Source organism: Melozone crissalis, unplaced genomic scaffold (assembly GCF_028551555.1).
Source record: "Melozone crissalis strain CALT ecotype California unplaced genomic scaffold, PUWL_Pcris_2 ptg000014l_1, whole genome shotgun sequence".
Taxonomy (NCBI): domain Eukaryota; kingdom Metazoa; phylum Chordata; class Aves; order Passeriformes; family Passerellidae; genus Melozone; species Melozone crissalis.
The window spans coordinates 6,533,127-6,556,156 of NW_026535792.1; the positions used below are offsets into that span (position 1 = coordinate 6,533,127).

The 23,030-nt window shown below is 41.5% G+C and overlaps 1 protein-coding gene across 1 annotated transcript in view; it reads left to right on the forward strand.

Moving 5' to 3' along the window:
* Nucleotides 1–3,151: 3,151 nt before the first annotated feature.
* AKAP13 (A-kinase anchoring protein 13) overlaps nt 3,152–23,030 on the forward strand; it is a 159,455-nt gene continuing 139,576 nt past the window's right edge. The window contains exons 1-2 of the mRNA XM_054272927.1: nt 3,152–3,221; nt 14,027–14,071. Coding sequence (XP_054128902.1) covers nt 14,039–14,071 — 33 coding nt within the window. The 5' untranslated portion in view covers nt 3,152–3,221; nt 14,027–14,038. The remainder of the gene's footprint in view (nt 3,222–14,026; nt 14,072–23,030) is intronic.

Below are 23,030 nucleotides of genomic sequence, written 5' to 3' on the forward strand. Positions count from 1 at the left end.
TGAGGGTGGTTTCCTTTGTGCTGGACACTGGGGAGTGTTTGGGAAGGGTGGGAGTTTGCTGGGGAAGAATCAGCAAAGTAACTAGAAACCCTGAGGTCCACATGTTGGGAAGATACCAAGCATGTTTAAGAGTCCCTACTGATTCCTCTCAAATAGATAATCAACACAGAATGATTTCTTTTTTTGTCTGTGTTATTCACTGTAGTTCACTTAATTTCGAAATATAACAAGACCACCTTTTGATGCTTTTCTCCTCTGCCTCTTGAGGATGTATCAGGTGAAGATCATCTCTAAGCTATTGGGCTTGTTTGGTAAAACTACTCATCTCTTATGGCAATTGCATATGTAATCCAAAGGGTCAGTTAATGTTGTCTTCTTAAAAATATAAGTAGCTGTAATACTGTCCTTAAACTTTCTTTTCCTCTCTCTTCATAAAGAAGAGTTGTTTTCCTCTCTCTTCATAAAGAATTGTTTCAGTAATTAATCAGTGGCCTGGGTAATTTCTGCTGTAGCTGTCTCAGTGGGAGGGAGCAAGATCATAAACAGTCTGCTATCAAATAATTGTGTCCTGACAAAAAAGATGTGTTTTCCCTATTTTTATTAAACTTAAGCAAAATAGAAAGTGTAAAGGCAGGTGTCAAAAGGACTCTCTTTTACATTCTCATTTACTTTAGTGAGCACTGTGGGATATCATGACTGTAGGCCCTTTTAGGGGAGAAATTATCCAGAGTTACAGATTGTTTAGAATATTTGCAGAGCCATGTAGAAACCAAATTGCTTTTTATAAAGCTACTGTATATCATCATTTTCTTGTGATAATACTGAACAGTTTTTCATTTGTAAAGCAGTATGAACTCACCCATGAAACATAAATTTTAAACCCATCTTTTTAAGATTCAGAAAACAGGAGCTATGTCCATGTTCATCAACACTTGGTAATGATTTCCCAGTAAAGGAGGAGGAGGAGAAGAAATCCCCATGGGGAAATCCTTCTGAAATGGGTGTGCTTAGGCATGCAGGAGTTGTCCCAAAACGATTTCATGGGAAGAAGAAATCAGTTCTTTGGGGGAATTAGTACTTTGATGTGGACAGCCTTACTGATTGTGCAGGCTCTTTATACACAGAACTGAAATATATAAGACTTTCTAATGTTACTTCCTTCTTCTTGTAGCAATCTAAAAACTCCCACTGAATAAAACCAGACGAAAAAGTGTGAGGGAGAATTTTATGATCTCTGTTAGTTTTTCATTGCTGGGCCAGTTTATTTTCTCCAGTTGCTAATACTTTCCAGGTCCTGAGCATCCAAGTGAGCTTTCCATACACACACCCTCATTCCTTAGTGGAGATGAGGAAAAACCTGCAGTGATTCACAGCATGCTCCCTGTCTACCCTGGCAACGCTAGCCATACCCACAGTCCTTGTTGGTTCAAAGGGATAGCAGCAAACCCTGCTTTCTCTGCCAAAATATACAAATAGACTCTTGAAAGCCAAGTTATCAGTGTCTCAGCAATGAGTGAAACCACTGTGTTGTTGTTGTATGTGCCTTGGAAAGAGCTGTTCCTTGGAGATCAACACAGGAGGGCGAATAGTTAATCATTGCTTTATCGAACAGTAACCATCTCCTAAATTAAGGTCCTGAAAATAACACTACAAAAATGCCAGAGGAAAGTTCCAGTCTGCTTGTTTGTGACTGTGAGGGTGGTTTTTACTGGTTAATGAATCCAAAGAGTGTTTGTATTCTCTTAACTGGGATTTAAGAGTTCAGGTAATTCCACTTTCAGCTCCAGTAGTTTGGCATAAGAATGTAATTCAGAAATGTGTGACATGGCAATGAAGGAATTCATGCACAATCCTCATACTTTAAGAGGATGATTTTTTCCTAGTTTTCCCTTTGGTTTATATCCAAATAAACATATTTGTAGTAAAGCACAGTACCCTGTAGTGCCTTGCAAAATACTCTCCCCATTTCTCAGCAGAATGGATAAAAGAGACTTTTAGCTGTTAATCTTAAAAAAAAACCATTGTGTAAAGCTGACATTCAGGTGTTACAGGTCTTGTGTAGATGGAGTGAGATTTGTTGTGCAGTGTCTCACCTTCCAGTCCTGTGCTTTCCCCAGCTAATTCACACAGTACAATTGATTTCCCAGCTGGTAACTAGTTTTGCCATTGTTACTTCTGTGCTTGTAATTGCACTTTGAGGTTGGCAGGTTGGCTCAGGCTGTGAGATTCCCAGAGGATGGATGTTTTCCCAACAGGGAGAGTGCAGAGTGTCTCTGTGTCTCTCTGGTAGAACAGGAGGAGGCAGTTGGTGTGTTGTCTTGTGTTAGGTGGTGTTTGTGTTTAGCCACAACCTTTCCTGGTGTGGTAACCAAATGATGGTCTGAGATACCCTGATAACTTTGACTTAGCTAATAAAATCTCCCACACAGCATTTTATAAACTATAGCCCAACCTTGGCTTTTTCACCTTTTGACATTTGACTCACTTTAACTGCTCTTTCTAGGTATGCTTTGGAGACCATCCCTATGGATGAATCTACTGAGTAGATTTTGCCCCAGAGCAGGGAATCAGCCTGTGGAAAATTGCAGGCAACGCAGAAGGATTTGGCAGAGATGTCCTGGTAGATGTGGTCTTCATCTGCTGGTCACCATCTACCATCATCTACCCTTGTTCTTGTTAAAGCACCTTGGTGTAATGGAGTCCACAAAGAGTTTGATGGAGTGTGTCTGGAGAGGCTGTGTTGATGGATGCAAAGGACTTAAGGCCAGCTTAGTTGTTTGGGATATGGTGATGGACAGCAGATCAACAGCTTTGGGGATAAACGAAATAGCAGGACAGCAGCAAATACAACTCAGCAGTGCAGTTATTCTTAGGTGGTGCCAGATGCCTACATCTCTATAATAGCTCTATCCATAATGTGGCCATTGTCCTGTGTGTGCTCACGGAACCACATGGGACTGCTGCAGGAAGCAACAGATGCCTCCCACATGGCTAGCAGGGGAGAGGATGGTTTCCATCCCCCTTGGTGAAGGTGTTGCAGTTCCAGTTTGGGTGTTGGGACTGCTCTCAGCCATGCTGACCCTTGCACCTGGTGACTCTTTCTGCTTCTTCTTCCCCTTTCTAGGAGCTGAGTGTTGTGACCTGCCCTGCTTCTCCCTGCTCGGCGTGGGAACAACCTGAGGAAGATCTTGGAGCCACCTGTACTGCTTCATGCAGTTAAAGTAAGGTTAAATGCTTTGGCAGCTCTTTTAGGTATACACCAGGATTGAGATGAGGGGTTTGGATGAATGGGTTTGCCCATTGTCAAACTTAGCCTTGACAGGAGGAGGAAATGGTGATACCAAAGCAATTACAATGATATAAACAAATTCAACAAGTTATTTTGCCATAAAATACAGTCTCTTTGTGGTGGGGTTAGAAAAGGCATATGCGGTGTTGCCTCCTGTATCAACCAGATGCCACGGTATTAAATGGCACTTAACACTTAAAACATCAGCTGTTTTTCCCTAATATTTTAAGATGGAGCTTTCATGTCCCTGGGGCAGGCAGGCGTATGGTTACAGCCCCAGGATTTCCACGGGAGCTGGCTGGGATCAGAGCTGAGGTGCCTCCTGGTTGGCACAGCGGCTGTCAGTCTGTCTGCCCCGGAGCAGTCGTGGTGTGGAGGCTTCTGGGTTTGTTGTTCAGCTAACACCAGATTCTTGGTGTGGTGAACCAGATCACGGGATGGATCTGACCTAAAAACGAGTATATGGTTACTGCAATGCTGACAGGAGCTGTTTTGACTCATGGAGTTACACCCTTTCTCTCCAAAAAGACTTGAATGTGCAAAATCTGTTAGCCTGAAGCAAAGAAACTGCCAGAGTCTTGCCTGGAAATGGGTGCTTGCCATGTGTGAGCTCTGTCAAGGCAGGGAGGAAAACCACTGCAAGCTGCCTCTTTTCTCCTCCCACTGTCCCTAACCTGTTTACCTTCTGCAGTGCTTCATATTTTCCATGGTCTTGCCTACAAGACCAGTGATTTTGTTAAATTAATCTTGTTAAGATTGAGTCCGAATCATTTGGTGTTACTGAGCTGTGGCAACAGCTGGGTGGATTAATCAGAAACTGTTGTTACTTGTAGAGAGACAAGTATGTATCGTGATAATTTGGGTTTTCCTTTTTTCAGTGGGGTTGAGCAATGGAATTATACCTATTTTCAGACCTTGAGAAAGAAATTAAGTCCTTGGCATGATTATGAATGGAACCTGCTTTATCAGGAACGAATAAGTGGCTTGCTGAGAGCTGTCTTCCAAGTTCATCATGTTTAAAGGAGGAATGCACACCAGCTGCAGAGAAGCAATTTGTGGCTTGATTTGTCATAGTATTTCTTAACTTTCTGCTAATTTGGGGAGCATGGTGAGTTGCAGCAAGCTGTGCTCCCTGCTGAGGAAGATTCCAGACCCTTTTTGGGGATGAATGAAGGGGGATGACTTTTTATACTAAGCTACAGCGGTGAAATCTCTGGTGAGGCCCAGCACAGGCAGCAAGAGCTTCTCACCTGAAGTCCTGCCTGGGAACCAACCTCTGCCTCACGTCTGATTGCTGGGTGTGCCTCCTCTGAAGGATCTGGGAAAAAAAGAAAGGCTAATTTGGAGTTCAGGAGCAGCATTCTCATACCCTTTCCTTTTTCTACCTGCTGGTCTAGTATTTCCATAATTGTGTGTATAATGGCAATCTTTTAATTTCATTCATAAAGTGGTTACTGCTTAATGAACTTCATGTTAATGAGCTCTGTAACATTTAAAATAGCTGCATAACTTGAAAAAAAGAAAAAAAGCCATCAGCAACGAAGGGACGGATTTCCACTCCCCGAGCTTAATCCTGTGTTATAACATAATTGTGGAGAGTTTGCCTGGCTGGGAACAGCTGCACAGCGTGGGCTCTCGTTTCTGCAGAGCTCCTTGTCCCTGAGCTGGGGTAATAAATGATTTACTGGGGAGGCTGGGACCTGTGGGCACTTAACCCATTCATTTCCTGAGGGACCAGCCTGAAAGGTCACTTTGTAAAGGCAGTGGAAAGGAACAGTTTTAAGTGTCTGCAAAATGTGGGTTTTGCATATGAGTGTGCTGCAGGAAGGCTCAGGTGCAGAAGGTGGGGTAATGGAACTGGGTACAAACTGTGCTTACTTGGATTTTCATTATTTGATGCTTTAATTTATTTAAAATGGGGCTTGAATGAGTGTTCTACATTTTCTGGGCTAGGGATGTAATATTTTCTGTCGCTTGGGGTTTTACTTCCTGTGGGATATTCCCAGTGCAATACAGTGCCTTGGAAGCAGAGCTCTCATTTTCCTTGCAGGGAATGCCACACCAAGTGACTCCATCATTGCAGTTGCTGAGTGAATGATGAGCATTTTTTGAACCTCAGAAAGGATGTTTCAGCAAAATGAGCATGTTCTCTCATTACCTAAAGTGTATTATTTAGAGAAGAACATTTTCCCATGGTTTTGTGAGTTGAAAGAAGAGGAGCAATTATGAAGAAATAATTTGTAATTCTGCAGTGTCAGATGTGGTCGTGCTGTGCCACAGGGAGTGAAGTTAGCACAGGTACTCCTGTAGGAAACCTGAAGTTTCTGATGAAATTTTCTTCTTCTGGAGTAAAGTGTTAGCCAGGCTTTTCCTGAGTAAGTCTGTGGTGCCTGGGGCCACAGTGGCAGCATTTTCAAAATGGAGCCTAAAGGGAAAAGTGAGTCTGATGTATTCTTCAGAGGAGAAAAGCACATTAAAATGTTGGGCACTGAAACTTCTTAGACCAAAATGCAAGCAGAAACATGTCTTGCATCTTGGTCTTGATGCCATTTATTCCCGACTCGACCTGTGGCTAGAACTCTCTTCTTTGGAGAGTTAAGGTTGGTGCATGCCTTTATTAAAATATGCACTGGGTAACTACCTGGTTTTTAAATGCTAGGAAATATTTAATATTTGTCAGCTTTAAAGTGTGTGGTGTTTTGGGCTGGATCATGGGTTGTTTTCTACTGCAAGCCTGTGTTTTTGGGAATGCAGTACAAGTGCTGTGGTTTGGGAGCACAGAAAGAAGCAGGGCCTTGCTGCTCAGCCCTAGGGCTTGGGGATGTTTCTTTTACTGAAACCATCATTGCTCAGCATAGTTCCTAAAACAGCACAGCCTGGAGAATCAGAGAATAGTGAAGTGGAGAAGGTTTTAGGACGTGTGCTGTAGTAAGAAGTGTAGGAATCAATAGTTAGAGGCTTTGCTCACTCCCACTGCACATGTAAGGCTGTAGGCATCTCCTTTCTGCTGACAGCGCTCCACTGTGTTTATCCTTGTATGCACTGGGGTGAAATACTCCCCAAAGCCTGTTCTTGCCCCCCTCCATTCTTCACCTTGTCCCATATAGTGCATCTCTGGTTTCAAAGATAACCATGCAGTAACTTGCATGATGCTTCAGCTGCTCACTTTGATACCTGGGGATTTTCATGAAGTTCCTGGTTAAACCCCAAAGTCAAAAATCACCCCTGCAAACATGAGCTGGTTCTCATTGAGAGCTTCCCCACAGTTTACAGCTAAAACATGTATTCAAACAAGAGAATGTATAGGAAGGTATAAACTGGATTTTGCTCATTTGAGGAGGCAGCTAGAATGTCTGCTAAGGATTTCTGGAAGTTAATGTTTGAGCCTGAGATAAAAGTCTCATGCAAACGTGAAACAGCTGCCCCCAGAACCTGTTGGAGGACTTAATTTGAGTATAAACGCATGTGTGCTCTTGCGTACATGCTGCTCTTTAATTCAAGTCAACTGTTAGGTCTTAACTTTATTAGGATGTAGCTACTTGAACTGAAGATGTGGTCTGTGATTTTTATTTTATTATAGAAGCATGATGCCTCCTTTTGAAACGTTGTTTGGGTTTTACAAATCGGTATCTTAAGTACTGTTTGCCTTTAGTAATATATTAGAGGAAAAAATTTACAAGTGAGGGCAGGGTTATATCGGATTACAAGTGAATTGCTTGACAGTATGTGTGTACTGTAAAATGGGGAATTAATCAGCCTGTGTTGATGATCCATGGACATTTACAAAAGGCTGGTCTTTCTGTAGCACAAATAGATTCCGGAAACAGGAAAGAGGCTTATGACAAGAGGATGAGATCAGTTTGTATAATTAGAGCTGGCTTATAATCCTTTTTTACTCTCTGTTTTTCCAACTTTTACAGTATCTTTCTTTATTTGAAATTGGGCATATGAACTGTAAAGAGACAGCTGCTGTGATTTGAGTTTTGTAGGTTTGTTTTTTGTACCTACTAATAGGTGAAGGGATGGAGCAGGGAAATACATTTGAGAGGGATCTCTGCCTTCCCCTACATGGGGAAAGCACTGCTTTTATTAACTCAACATTGCTTTGTGTCTTCCCAGGTTTTGGGCAGGAATTAAGTAATCCAGGTGATTATCTTTTTGACAATTATGAGATTGAAATGGTCCAAAAGAAGAAACTTCATGTTGAGACTAAGGGTGTTTGGCTCTGGAGTAAGACTGGGCTGGCAAAGCTGAATTAGGGACTTGCTATAGTATGGATAAAGGTTTAAGCTTATTTTTTATGTGTGTTTTATGCTTTCCTGTATCTTAGCTTTGTGTTACACTTCATTATTTTGGGAAGGGTAATGGGAAAGGTTTGGCTGAGGCAGGTGGTGGGTGCAGCCCCTGGGCAGCCAAGCTCCCAGCCCAGGAACAGTGTGGTGCCAGTTCCTGCTGCCAGGAAGCTGAGCCACATTAAGCAAAGCAAGTTAATCTATATCCAGGGCATTTTATTAAATCATCAGTCAATTAAATTGGTGACGCTCTGTTAGCTTGTGTTGCAGTGAGGCTCCAGCCCCTCTGCAAGTGGCTCAGCTCTGCAACTCCCGCAATGCTGCTTGATGGGCTCTTGTACAAGCATGCCACACTGTAAAGGAAAAATCCAACAGATTTTAGGCAGATTTTGCACTTAAATATGGTCTTTAAATTACTTTTTTTTTTTCTGGAGGGAGAAGATTGTTGTGAAGTTCTTTTCGTGAAAGGAATCTGTGTGTGTCTGGTTTTCCTGCGGGTGGGTTGCTGGGTTACCTCTGTGCTGTTGGAGGAGAGTGATGGTAGATGCAGAACAACACAAAACATCTCTAAACCTCCTTTTCATCCCTCCCTTGTACCTAAGAAACCCCTGTTTTGTCTGTAATTGAATGGCAGCATATGTTTTTGTTTGCACACAGTACACAGCTGGGAAGCAGCATCACCTGTGGAAATGCTGCATGAGGGATGAATTTTTATTCCTAAGCAATCCATTTAGTGAGAAAACATCATGTTCAGGGAGTTGCATAAATTCAGGTGATTGTACACAAATATCTGGAGGTTTTGTAGTTCTAGGCTCAGCTGTGACACTAAACACAATATGCTGGTAACTTGTTTGGTGCTTTGTGTTTGGGATGGGGTTTCTTGTTTCCTCAGCTCCTCTCCTTTCCAGGGTCAATGACTTTTGCTGGTGGTATCACTTCCCTGTGTGTCTGCTAAATAAATTTGGGATTAGTTACTTCTCCTAATGCCTCCAGCCTCCTGTTTCTGACCAGATACACAAAATCATGCGTTATTACAGCTACAGAGAAAGTTGTTCTGCATTTGGAGTTATGGTGCTTGTCTTGGGGTTTATTTTAGTCACTGAAATTGCAGCTACTCTATTTATACAAATTTCTCCCTGCACATTCTTGAAGAACTGGGCTATGGGTGTATTTTTCCTGTCAAAACTATTTGTAGGTCTTATCCTGGTTATTTTTAGTCTCCTTTCACTTGGGTTTTAAGGACAGGGCAGTAGTACAGTGATTACACTGATTAGAAGGCTCATTCATTTTATGAATGGTGAGTTCTGGTGTTCATTCAGTGTTGAATGAAACTCGTGGAACAGTGTGTGTGAACAAACCCATGTCTTGCCTAATACCACAAGGTGAGAGTAACTTACTACAGGTCTCAACTTTGCAGGAATATACCCAGGAAAAAGATCACACAAGAAAATATAAATAATAAAACCAACATCAAGCCATTGTTTCTTCCCATTTTCAGAGTTTTTGGTAAAAGTGAAAAAGAAAAAAAAAACCAAAAAACTCCACCAAGAAGAGCCTTTTTTCAAATAATTGTGTTATAACAAAAAAAATTAGGAGACTGATGGGTAATACAACACAATAAAGGTCATATACCACTCAGAAGAAAAAGGGAATATTCCAGCTTAGCAATTCCCCTGACACTAGGGGAGAACAATAAACTTGTGAAAGACATTGCTATTTTAGTTCTCTTTGCATGAAATCATGGCTCCAGCAGGAATTCCTCTGTATATGGGCAGTTGGTCTCCTCTCTGCTCCCCTCACTTTCCACTTCCCCATCTTTATTTATCTTGTGTAGTTTAGAGCAGCAGCTCTGTAGGGCCCTGAAACCCAATCCTCTTGATATTTCCAAGTACTTCATAAATTAACATTTTGTACAACCAGGAGTGCCTTTGAGGACACTGCTTTGTTGAATGAAAAGTGGTTTTGGAAGCTTGGTTTTATTTTTATAGTGCAGCCATATAGAAGGAAGTGATGCAGCTCAGCAAGGGAGGTGAATGTGTGCTCCCAGGAAATCCTGGCATTTCTTTAAACTCTTTCACAACTTCTGGGCTATTTGCCTAAAGGGTTGCCTATAAGACAGGTTGCCCCACCATGGGTTATTGATATCTCTGTTCAAAGAAATATATAAAATAAATTCTGTTTGTCTAGCTCTCTTGCAGATAACTAGCATCTCTAGTGCTTTCCTAATTTCTATAGGATATAGATAGTTTGGCCTACCTAGTGAATTTTTATTCCAGAGCCTTAAAATCAAAGTGTAGTTTCTTCAAACCAGTTCTACAGGATAATTTTTACAAACTAAGTTCTGTTGCATCAAAAAAAAGTAAATCCTCCTTTGACTTTCATCCCAGCAATGCTGTGATACTTACAGCTGGAAAGCCATCCTGCTTTCTCTGCATTTCTGTTTATCTACTGGAATGCTTTCCATGCCATCTGTAACCATCAGATTCTTCATTCTTCATTTTTGGCTGTTCTTTCTTGCCTACAACCACAAGCTCTTCGTGGCTAAGATTGGGTTAGGTTTTCTTTGGGCTTTGGTTTTTTTCTTTGATACAGCTCAGAGTGCATGGGTAAAGCTTTGCAAATAAGGATCAATGTTTCTAAAAATCAAATGTTAAAATGATAAATGAAAAGGTCAAGTGCTGAGATTCAGATAAAGTTCAGCTTAAACTTGAAGTATATGCCTAGCTGAAGTTTACTTAAAATACCTAAAAACTGAACTTGAAAAGCTTGAAAAAACTCACTTACAATTGAAGTTTGTTTAGTGCATGAGGGAGAAGGAAAGGGGTAGGTAGGCTTTCCTAGCTGCACCATGTGGATTAAATACTCCTCATCCTCCTGGTTCTTGCAGTTCTGTTCAGTTGTTGGAGGCAAGAGTGGTTGTTTTTGTTTCTGCCATCCTGTAGATTTTCTTTCTCATAAAAAAAAGAAATATAAATTTATTAATGGGCAGCTCTTGAGAGTGGAACTGTTTTCTTTCTTATATGTGCTCCATATGGAGCCAGGCAGCCAGGAGTGGATGCTGGGGAGCTCACAGAAGCTGAGCAGTGAAACCAGCATTTGATTTAACCCACTGCCAAAAAGAGCAATCCTGACCAGGGTGTGATGGGAAAATGGAAAAGGCATTTTGGCATTCATGGTGTTCAGAGTCCCTCAGCACTGCAGACTCTGTGTGGGATGGGTTGGCCTGGAGGAGCACTGACCTCCCTGTCAGATTTGTCCTCATGATACACACTTTGCCTGCAATGCCTAGAAGAAATAAGCCACCTAATTATGGCCAAATTAGTGGTAGCTGGGGGCAGTGGATGAGAGGAGGGTTTATTGCTTTGGCACGAGGGGTTTGTGTCCCTTCCTGCTGCCTGTGCTTATTTGTAAACTCTTCAGGGCAGAAACTTTGTTTGCATTGACATTTTTACAGCATGTAACCAGTGGGGCCCTAATTCTGGATGAGGTTTTGGGAACCACAGTAAAGCAAATAAATGATTTTTTTTTTTTTTCCTTTCTTTCCCTGACATATATTACCATATCCGGAGAAATGAAGAGCAGTCATTTGTCCTCATCCATGAAATTTTATGTGAAATAACACAGAAGTCCTCTAAAAGAGACTTTAATAAAACTCACTGTATTAATTCTTCAGTGCTTAACAGAGCAGAAAGGTGTCTGTCCCATTTTGAGAAGGCTCTAGTAGCTTTCTATTTTACTGACCTCTGCAAATTTTTATAATGTCTAAAACCACTGCTGCTTTGTAGAACTTGAACCATTTCATGTCCTGCTTTCCAATTTGCAAATACAAGGGATTTCACTGTGTTATCCTAAGGTGGAAAGCCTAATATAATTCTAGAAACCTTGCAATGTAATTTTCTGGATGTATATGGAGCTTGTGATAAACCTCCCACTGAAATTCAAAAGGTTTAGCTATTTGTGAGAAATACCATAAATGTTTTTAAGTACAGGCAGCTGCTACTAGAACAGAATGTGTAGGCTGCCATGAGGGTGCTGGGTAATTAAGGTGGGATTTATATTTACCTGTTCTTGTTATTTTGGCATTTAAGACAGTTCATGTGCAGTCTGGATCTTGATGTCACAGTAGGGCCAGTTATTCTCACTGCATTCTTCTGTATCTGGTACAGCAAGTTCTTCCTGCCCAAAAAGATAGAAATGGCTTTTTTGGGCTCAGAGCAGGCATTGGCTTGAAGGATGTGCCCCTCTAATAATAGGGGAAAACAAAGTTTAGCTGTTTAGCTTCCTTTCCCTCCTCATTTTTACACTTGAAGTAGTCCAACTTACTGACTGTGTTAGGTTCCCTGTGTATCTTGGCTAGGTTATGACCAGTATGATCTGCTTTTTGTTTTTCCTCTTCTTACTGGATTAAAGGTTTTTTAAAGTTTTTCAGAGGCTGCTCCCTGCTTGTCTATTGGTAGGAGAAATTCACTTGTCTAGAAACCTAAATTTAGTCCTTTATTGACTCAGAGTAGTCATTCAGGCTTATCTGTCACTTGCTTTTTCTCCTGTGTTTTTGCCAAATAACTAACTAACAAGATAAAATGAAATATCTTCCAAATCTGCCTGGCTCCTTGCAAACTGAGTTTGTATCTTTAGAAAAATTGGAATGACTTGTATATTATGAACCAAGGAACCACTTTAAGTGACTGATGCAAGGATCATGCAGTAAAATAAGGGGGGGGAAAAATCTTCCTGCAGGAAGTATTCCCATGATTTTTTGACAAGACCCAGTGTTCAGCAGTGTCACCTTATTTCACTGCTGCTGCTGTGCACTTCTCTTGCCAAAAAAAAAAAAAAAACCCAGCAAAAACTCCTATGAGTTTGAATTCACAGGGAATTAGTCTGTACCAATGAGAAATGATAAAAATCCATGTGTGAAGTGAGCTTGAAATCTTGGGGGTTTTTTCAAGCATGATTGATTTCTATATGATACAATGAATGTTCTTGTCTAGGGAATGTTTTTATGCTCCTGTTTAGGACACCCAGATTCAGAACAGGAGAGAGAGAGGCTCAGATAGGTCATGAGGGAGCTTGGCAGATTTTGTGCATTTTTTGGTTTTGTTTCTTTTGATTCCTTTTGAGCCCTCAGTAGGACTGGAACTGCCAGGGGCATGTTGTAGGGCACAAGTGAAGATTGTTTTCAGAGCTGTTCTTGGAGCTCACCTGCCCAAATGGCAGCTGGTGCTACTAATCCCCTCTTTTCCTGAGTAAGTTTTGTAAGAGCTGAAAATACAGTGAAAACTATCAGGCATAACTATCAGGGTGTTCTTGCTGTACGAAGGGGAATCTTAAGGTTAAAAGCAGGTATCAATTGGATTGGATTTAAAACTCTTGCAAAATACTTCTCCATCCACTGGCTGCCTCAGAGGACCGTTTGCAGAGGGGCTGTTTTGATGCACAAGCTTGGCAGATCACTGGTATTTTAAAGCAACTGGCACAAAAACATTTTGTAAAATGAAGAGAGCGTGTGAGGGAGCAGGGCTAGCTGGAATCAGCTAAGAGAACTTAGGCTGTGGTTTAATTTCTGTCTCACTAAAGGCAAACTGTGGGATTTGGACAGGAGCAAAGTATGAACAAGATCCTGCATTTTTGGTGTGAAAAGCAGAATGGTATTTCATCTATTTTAAAAAGAGCTTGAAGTATTTGCAGAGCATTACCAGTTCTGCAGACATGAGTAACAGCAGAAATTCCATTTTTAATTGTTTTGCATTCCTTCATCTTAGGATCCTGGATCTCTTAATACACACATTAAATGAAAACTTAGAGCTTTTGTTTAGAGTGAATATTTTCTGCTGGAGTGGAAGAACTAATGCAAGAGAAATTCTGGTTCAGCTGATTCAAAGCTCAATATAAGAAACTTTCACCAGGTTATGGAGAAATTCCAGGGACAGACCGGAAAGAGGAAAGATTCTTGACTCAAATAGCTTTTGCAGGATGAGTAATGGTAGATTTTGATTGTGAAAAATGCAATCAGAATATGAGCATCATATATTCTGGACGTTTTTCCTTCAGAGCGTTTTTGATAGTTTGTTTTCTATGTAGTTTTGAAATGTTTTTTAACAAATAATCCAGTGAAAGAAGTAAAAAATGACACCGAATTATCTTGGACAAGGTGGTAGTTGGATTTCTTGAGCAGCAGAGAGAATTGCAAATACTCATAAATGATTTTTCATGGGGGAATGGGGAAATTGGTGGAAGGATTTCAATTAATGATTAAATAATTGCCATAAAAATCAGATAGGAAGTGAGGATTGCTAGGAGGAAAGATGAACTGAGATGGACCTGAAGGGGAAGAGAAAAAGTGCTTATTGGAAAAAGGAATGTGTGAGTGCTAAAGCAACTTATTGAGAAATACGTGCAGTTTTATGAAAAATAGCTTAAACGTGCTTTTTCTTTTTTGTTTCAGTGTTCTGAGGTCATGAAACTAAATCCACAGCAAGCTCCATTGTATGTGAGTACCAATTAATGCACTTTACTATTCACACAAAACACTTCCCATCAGCTTTTTGGAGACGGTGCTTCTTTTCTCTTTGCTCCCTAAGGAGTTTAATTGTATTAATTCAGTTGCAGGTGCTCAGTGGTAATGCTCTCAGGTAAGTCACAGAGCTCCTCTGGGTTCCAGCAGACTGTTTTAAGTAGGTTTTGAGCCATGTAATGCTGTCCCTGTGCAGGTATCCCCCATTTTGTTTTTCCTCCCCAAAGCGTGCATGGCTGTGCTCGTGTCACTTGATGTGTTGAGAGGTGGCGAGAAGAAACTGCTAGTGTGGAAAACAGGGCATCCCAGTGTGCAGGGCTTGCCCGCTGTGATAATATTTTTCTGTTTGGAGCTTCAAACGTGGCAGGGAGGACCAGGAGGCAGCGCAGGGCTGGGCTGCAGCAGGGGATGGTTTGCGTCAGCCTCTCCGAGCTCGTAACCTCCATGCATAAGGAACAAGCTTCCCCTGGCCCTGAATAGCAGCTTTGTTGGAGAGCATGGGCACTGTCAAATTAGACCTGGATGTGTGGGGGAGTGTGAGCGTGTGTTCAGTCTGTGCCAAAGCTGCCAGCCAGCTCTGTAACTGTTTGCTTTCCACATTGCCATGCTGGGAGCGGGCTGAGCTGCTGCAGCTCGTGGTCCTGCCCACAGACCTCACCAGCCAGGGCAGAGCTGGATGAGAAGATGGAAAATTTGAAGGGAAAATTGCTTGCAAATGTGGTTTTTTAAGGGGAAGGAAGGAGAAACAATCAGGACTGGTGATAGGCCTTTATCTTGGAGAGTGTTGTGTGTTGTCAATAATGGATTGTATTGACCTTTAAGGCCATGACAGCTTTAAATTTTGCCTACCTTTAATTACCAATGAGAAGTTTGCATTGGAATTTATTCTTTACCCACTGTCCTAAGCCTCTGCTTGAAGCAAGATTAAAATACTATGTAGTGTGACCTGATTTTGTAGAGTGGCTTTCCAGGAGTACACCATATCCTGAATTTTGAAACTAAATGTTGCCTGAATTTTGTTAAATCTCAAGTCTACTGAATGTACCATGACTTTGAAGAAACTTTATTTAAACTTAGGGCACATTAAGAGAGAATGGAACTTAAGTGCAAATATATGATGAAATTGCTACAGTATAAACACATGAATGGTGTAATGCAGAACAAAATTATTCTCATATCATTTGAACAGTGTATGACTTTGCTAATCTGGAGGCTTTGTTTTCTCAGCCTTATCTACTGAATTAGTTTATTTTCCCACTGTTTTGTGTGGGGCTTTATTGAATATGTAATACTGAAGTGGTACACTTGGAAGTCATCATCCCCATGTGACAGAGAACTGGGCTGAGGTCAAATGTAGCCTGGTGTAAAATAATGATTGTCTAGCACTTGGTATAGTGTTTCTTTGCAATGCAAATAAGTTACATTATTAATACATCAGTGACTCCCTTTTCTCTCCTCTTCCCCTGGCCAGGTGGATACACAAATCAGCTCCCTTTCAAAAAACCAAATGTGTTGGTAGCTTAAGGAAATTTGAAAGGTCAAAATTTAGTCTTTCTGTTTGCTTTCAGTATAAACGCTTTGTACATTTTAAGATCAGTTTTGTTTTCCATGTGTTGCTAATTGACAGCTCATCTGAGAGTTGTTAGGTGCCAGCAGAACACAAAGAAAAGGGGATCTTCCTGGTATTTCTATTTTTCTAAAGGCAGACACAGCAGTCTTGTGGCCTGGCCTTTGGGAGGCAAATAACAAACCTCACCACATTCCTTCTTCAGAGTGATGGCAACTCCATTTTTCATATACAGCCTCCTTGATCTTGTTTTCAAATTACTGAGAACAGTATTCTGTTAATTCCTCCATAAGGAATTTCATCTCTTTCAATGACTGGAAATAACAGGCAATACTGACATGTCAGAGGATTTCCCTATCTTTGTCTGCTTTCAGGAAAATATGTTACTCCCACACTTGACCTTGTTGTTTTTGACACCTTTGCATCTTCCTCTTTTGAGCTAATATATTAGATAAAGGATTATGCAGTTTTGTTTATTTTTTTACTAAACCTGCCATGAGTTTCATCTTGAAAGATCCATTAGATAGTTGTTTTTATCAGCAGCATTACTGAGCTCCTTTTAGGAGGAGAAAGTAAAAAAAATTATCAGTTCCTGGAAGCCAGTTAGAGAGCTAAAGCATGCTTTGTCCTGTCTGGTAATTACCAGGTTGCCCAGGTTTCATAGTTCATAATTAAGAAAAGGGGTTTGGGAACCTGAGATGTCCAATGTACTTGAGGCCAAAGTTTTTTGGGTGATGGAAAAGATGATATTTCCACATACACACCAATGGAGTGATAGAGATTGTTGTATTACTCAAATCAGTGTGCATAAAAGGAAGAAAGACCACCTGCTGTATCCTTCTTGGTACTTTCTTTTGGCTGCTTGAACTTCTATTTACCTCTTCTGTAAAAATCATCTGTGCTGCCTCTGCAGAGTTTGTGACCACTGAGAGCTCACGGCCTGTAATGATGAGACTACTGGCCCTTGTAAGTGTGAAGATTAAGAAATAAGGTAGAAAACATATCCTGTAACAATGAGTGTTGTGTTTTTGTGATTCAGTGCCTCACTTCAGCCTTGCCTCATTGTTGTCTTGTTGATGAGGTTGCCAGGAACTGGAGCTCAGCAGTGTTGCAGGTCTGGGCTGGGACAGCTGCTCCTCCTTTGCTCTGCCAGCAGCTGGCTCCTGTCCCCCAGGAGCACTGTGTGTGTCACCCAGAGCTGTTGTTATCTCCACTAAGGGGCTGTTTCAGGAGCTCCCCTGGCCCTGGGAGCTGCTCCCAGCAGTGCAGTCATGGGGCTGAGGAGCTGGTGCCAGGAGAGATAGGGCAGGGAAGTGTTCCCCAATTTAGCTCGGGTGCGATAGCGCGATGCTCACATGAGATGGGGGGCAAGCAGCTCCCCCATCCCAACCAATGTCAGCATGGAATTGCATTTAGAAAGGGTGGTGGGACTTAGCAGAGCCTGTGGCTGAATATTGTGGGGTGAATTTGAAATAAAAATGTTCAAACCCACTTCCTTACGATGCATTGATTTCTTCAGCTGCTAAAAAAAAAAAGTGCCTGTAGCCAGGCAGTCCTTTGGTTATCTGCCTCAGACTGCAGTTGGGAACATCTTTATTGATGCACAGGCACTGGATTCAGTCCAAAACTAACTTTACTCACATCCCTCTTGTATTTCAGTGCCATCCTGTTGATATGGGAATTCTTATCAGGCACAGTGTAGTGGATGCAGGACAGTGTTTCAGACCTTACTGGGTCTGCCTGGGCCTTTGTGCTCAGGGAGCCTGGGATCTCAGAGCTGGAGGACCAAGCTGTTCAGTTTGCTGACAGGGCTGGGGTGGAACAGGAGGATGAGAGATAGGAAGTCACAAACTTCAGTTTTGTTTGGTTTTTTACATGCTTGCATGCTTCAGTGTTTGTCGTGTTTTTATAAAAATTGTGTCTCCCTACCACCAAAAGTCAAAACTTCAACTTCAGCATTGTAAGGTACTTCCTGGCTCTTGTCACTGTTGTGTTGGAATATCCAGATCATCTAGGAGTATGAAAAAAAAGGATTAACAATGCTCTGAACAATGGAAGTGTATTATTAGGTGGCCGTTTTATTGTTGTGATTCATTAATTCTCTGTTTATAGATGAGATTGTTTACATTAGTCACGTAGATTAAACTCCACTGTTGCTAACGTCCATGGGAAAGTGCTTTGCAAATGTGAAGTGTTGATCTTTTTAGAAACATTATCATTAATTGGGAGTCCATCAGATTATTCAGCAGGAGATTTAATTACAAAAGGATCAAGGCTCACAAGCCACATCCTTATTTCCACCCAAACTTTAATAAATGTGGAGTACACGTGAAAGAATGATCAAGGTTGTGTCTTCAGCTGCACAGAATGTCCAGAAAATCTCCCTTCAAAAGTGATGTGCACAGCTTCTGGTTTCAGCCTCTGCTGGCTCTGGGGTCTCTGTAGAATTATCGATCATTTTTGTAACCCAGTCGCATCTCCTACATCTCTGAAATCAGTGTTGGTTTGGGGTTATTTTTCTAGAAAAATGACTGGAGAGCAGTATTTGGGTAAGAATGTTTTGGAAAAGCACTGGGGTGACATGCAGGGAAATGTTGGGAAACATTAATCTCATCTACTTTTGATTGCAACCAAGGTTACAACCTTAGATCTGCCTTTAAGACGGGAATATTTTTTCATGGTGATAATGATCAGTGGGTGTGAAATGGAAAAGATTAGCAGCTGGAGAAGCATGATGTATTGCTGTAAACTTTTTTCCTTTTTCCTTTTAGATTAAAAGGAACAAACTTGTTTTAAATCACAGCACTCCTCCTCTGCATGGTTTGTCTAAGGTGTGCCCACGTTATTTGGAGTGACAAACCCAAATGTGTCATAACTGGTGATTGCATGAGAGGGCAAACACTTAATTGATAAAAATGCTGCCATTGGCTTTGGTCTTTAATCAGGTCTGTGGATGGAGTCTCTTGTCTAAACTGCCACTTAGGAGCTGTGTAACCTGCAGAGTTTCTCAAGGAGACTTTTTGATAGAGATGAGAGCTCCCACTTCCAAGGCAAAATGTCATGCAGCCTAATGAAGCATGAACTTCAAAAGCTTCAGAAAGAATGCATTGACCCTCTCTTAATATAACCTGGGGTTTGGGTACAGTAGGTCCTCTTCTGTTAATGAATGAACAACTCCTGTAAATTTCCCAGTTTGTCCTGCTTTAATCTAAAACTGAAAAAAAGGGTAATGCTTGTAATATTTCTCCCCCACTTACATATTCATATAGAATGAGGCCCTGCTGAAGTGCACTGTGTATTCCTGAGAAAAGCAATTGTTATACCCTCTGATGTTCATGTTTTAAAACCCCCCACACCTTCTGAGTTAATATTAAAGAATTGAAGATAAAAGTTCACAATGCAGTGTTTTGAGGCTTTTGTCTGTCCCAAGTGCTGTGGCTCCCTGAGTCCCTGAGTGCAGTGAGGTGTTGTACCTGTGTGTGCCTCGCATCTTACCTCAGGTGTCACTGTTGTGTGACGTATGATTTATGTTCTTCAGACATTTCTACCAAGGGGACAAAAGTACAAAATGAAATGCTTTTATAGTTCTACAGTAAGATGCTGTCATGAGGTTGGCAGCTGTGCTTAAGTTACTTTTCTACTAAAGCAGAATTTGTTTGCTTAGTGGCATGTATGGTGACAAAGGCCACTGAGATGCCTGAATATCTGAGATCAGCCCAGCAGAAAAAGGAGAACATACCACACATGCTTTTGATGTGGGAATTTCTCACGAAACTCACTATACAGAAGCCCTGTTTTTGTTTTCTCAAGGTCCTTAGGCAAGAGGACAGCCAGCCTTGATGTTTATTTCAGCTCTGTGGTGAGAGGATCTGATAAACCTCTTGTCTTTTATTTGTTGGGTACTTGATTTCTTCTTAATGACAAACTAGCTTTCTGCCCTACCTTCAAAATGTCTTTGAGTAATGAATGAGTGGAGGCCTCTGAGCACCTTTTACAAATAAAATATTTGCTTGCATTACTTGTGGAAGAACCTGCTGCTTGGTTGGTTTTAAGAAAGTCAGCTGGGGCGCCTGAATAAACTGATTTTTTTTTGAGAGGAGTATATTGCAGCTTGTCTGGCTCTGCTTTAATTCTCCAGGCAAAATACTTTCCTCACTAAACTGTGCTTGACCTCATCTTTAAAGTTTTTGTCACTCAGATCTTTGATTTAGATTCTTTTCATCCTCCACTTCCCAAACTCTGGTCTGCATCATGCAGGAAGCCATCCCTTCTGTGGAAATGGGTGTCTGGCAGCTGCCACCTGAGCTCAGCACCGTCCCCTGGCAAAGCTCCCTGCTGCTGCTTCTGGCTTCTGTCACACCCCAGTGCAGACTCTGCTCAGTCTGGTTATTATGAGGCTGACTGCTTGGCTTGCTCCTCTTCAGAGAGACATTCTGTAGCTCATGAGATCTGTGTGATGTTAGCATAGGGCTGTTGGTGAAATTGTCATTTTTGTGCATTTACTGAAGGCAGCTTTGCCTGGAGAAGTTGGATGAGGCTGCCAGACCATCAGCAGCATCTTCCTCCAGGAGAAGCTGTTGCTTAAATTGCAGCTCAGAGGCCTTTTCTCAACCTTTCTTCCATATTGTCTGAAACTAAAAGTGTTAGATATGGGTTCAAAGCCCGTCTCCCCTCATTATCTATTTGAACTTTTCTTCTGTGATCCTGTTTTGTGGGTGTGAAAGTGCTGGTAAACAATAAACAGTCTGGCTTGAAGTCTGGAGCACTTCTCTGAAATTCTGCCTAACTCACCACTACTCTGCAGCATTATGTGTGAACTTTAATATGACTTGCAAAAGATGCCAGAGCTGGTACAGCTGGTAGGGGTGGGAAAGCAGAGACAATGGTCTGCTTTTGGGGAGCTGTTAGGTTGCTTCCTCCTGCTTTCTGAAACTGCAGAAGGAATCCTTATATTATCACACTAGGAGTTATATTAAAATTGGGTGAAATTATGTACATGTCTTGGCCTCTGTTTGGGATTCATTATTTCTTGTGGTAGTTGATGAACAGGAGTACCTGGACAGACACAAGAGATGGTGTCCCATCCCAGCATCACTGACAGTGTTGCCTTCTCTCCTGTCAGGAGGAGTAAGCAATGGAGGTCTGCATTTGGGTTTAAGAGAAGAAGAATACTCTTGAACTACTGTTGCGCTGTGGGATGTATTCTTTTGCTACCTTTAGAATGAACAAACACACATCCATGTCACTCCTCAGTGATATGCCCCTGCTGTATTTCCTGTAACAAAGTGCTGACAGTCGTTTTGTTCAGCTAGTGGCAGTTCAGACAGCAAAACTGATGTGAGAGCAGTGCTCATGAAGATGTTGATTTCATGAAGCCAAAATTTCACATAGCCTCCCAAATTTCCTGCACTCTGCCTGCAGTGCTTCCTATTGCTTCCAAAGGCTGTGTTGGATGTGGTGTCCCTGAAAGTGTTTGTCCTCTGCCTGGCTCAGTAAAGCAATTTCACATTGTGCTTAAGTGGAAAATAAAATAATTGTGAATCACTGTAGCTCGATGCTGTGCAGTGCCATCAAGTGGCAGTTCTGTTGCAGGACACATTTTCAAGGCTGCCTGTGTTTGTATTGATGTTTCTTTTAAACATTACAAAAGTTTCACCTGTCTGCAGTTGTGGTTGGGGAGGTTTCCTTAATCAGTGAGGTAATGATTATAATGGTTTCTGTTCTCTAATGGCAAAAATATCACTTTAAAAATTGCCTCAGTCATTGCAGTAGCTCTAAGTACCGTAGCTGTGAAAAATTTAAAGACTGGCGAGGATATTTTGCAGCTGGCAGGAAAATGAGTGCTGTGGAACACACTGAGCTCTGTCTCTCTGAAGGTTTTGCTGTACTGTAGAGGAGGCTGAAGTACCAGGAAAAAGCCATCCTTCAGCTCTCTTCTGCTTTTGGATCTTAGTGTTCAAATGTTCAAATCTGATTTTTTTTTTTTTTTTTTTTGCTGTTGGTTTTCTTTAAGACACCCCAAGGCTATTTGTGAAAATAGTCCAGTGGTAGAAGATTGCTTCTAATAATATGTCATCATATGTACTTTATCTTCCAGGAATTGTGACTCTCTCCATCCTTCTGGTGCCAAGAGAGTAGCTGGATTTCTCTTAGTCACTGCACACATTCAGACTGCCTGCTATTGCTCCTAAGCACTGCAATTTTGTTGTTGTTGCTAGATGGGCGATTAGTAGGAAATACTATCAATCACTCAAGCAGCTAGTTATAAAATTACCTGGTTTGGTTCTCGTAAATGTAATGAAGAACAGAAGAGGCTTCAGGATGAGGCCAGAGCAAGACATTCACATCAATTTGGGTGTGTTTTTCTAGGAACTGATTGAAGTAGTATCCAGATTTTCAGAAAAAAAGCCTTAAAGACCAGTACTTGTAGAAACTGGATGATACTGGAGGGGACATTTTGCCACAACGAAATTTCACCTTCTTTTGTCCTTTGTGCTCATTGTGACATTACATGGAGACATGCATAATTTAAAGGTTAACCCCACTGTGTTACTGCTTTTGTGTACATCTACACCTCCTTCTCTATACCAGAGCTGTACAGGGTTTGTGGTGGAAGGGCCTTGGGGTTACTGTCAATACTTGCTTAGTGCACAGTTCTTTAAGTGGATAGCCTGGCTAACACTAAACTGCCTGAATAAATGAAAATTAAATTGATATTTTCTTTACTATACTGCCAAATCCACCAAAACAATGAAGTCCCCATTTCAGTTTTTCCTTGGGTATTTACATTTAGTACAAAAGAGTGAATGACACTCTTCTTATCCTTTCTGTTTCTGTCCTTAAGTTTGATTTTTCTGCTAATTGTACTGTTAATTTTACAATGTTTTTGTGTGTGCTGTCATTATTAGAAATGACCTTGGCTGTTTGGTTTTGTGAGGGCTGTCTGCGTGCAGCACAGGCTGGCACTGAGCTGATGCACTCTGCATGCTCTGAGTGCTGCAGAGCACGTGGAGCCCTGTGCTGAGGCAGTGGTACAGCTAAATCTGCTATTAACAGCCCAATCTAATAACCTGCCTGGCTCTGGCCAGCAGAGTGGCATGTCAGGAAGATCTCTGCATGAAGATAAATCATGTGTCTCTCTCAGCACTAACGAGATCCTGTTACTTTGATGGATTTCTGCTGGCAGTCTGTAGAGATCTCCTTTGAGCTGCGTGGATTAATATGTGTGTAATGGTTATAATAGCATCTTGACACTCAATAAAGACTCATCTTGGAGATGATTGATTTGGAGGCTGACAGAGACATGCTCTGTCAAAGGATGTGGGCCAGTAATAATGGATTTCTTGAAGCATACCCATTTCCACAGGA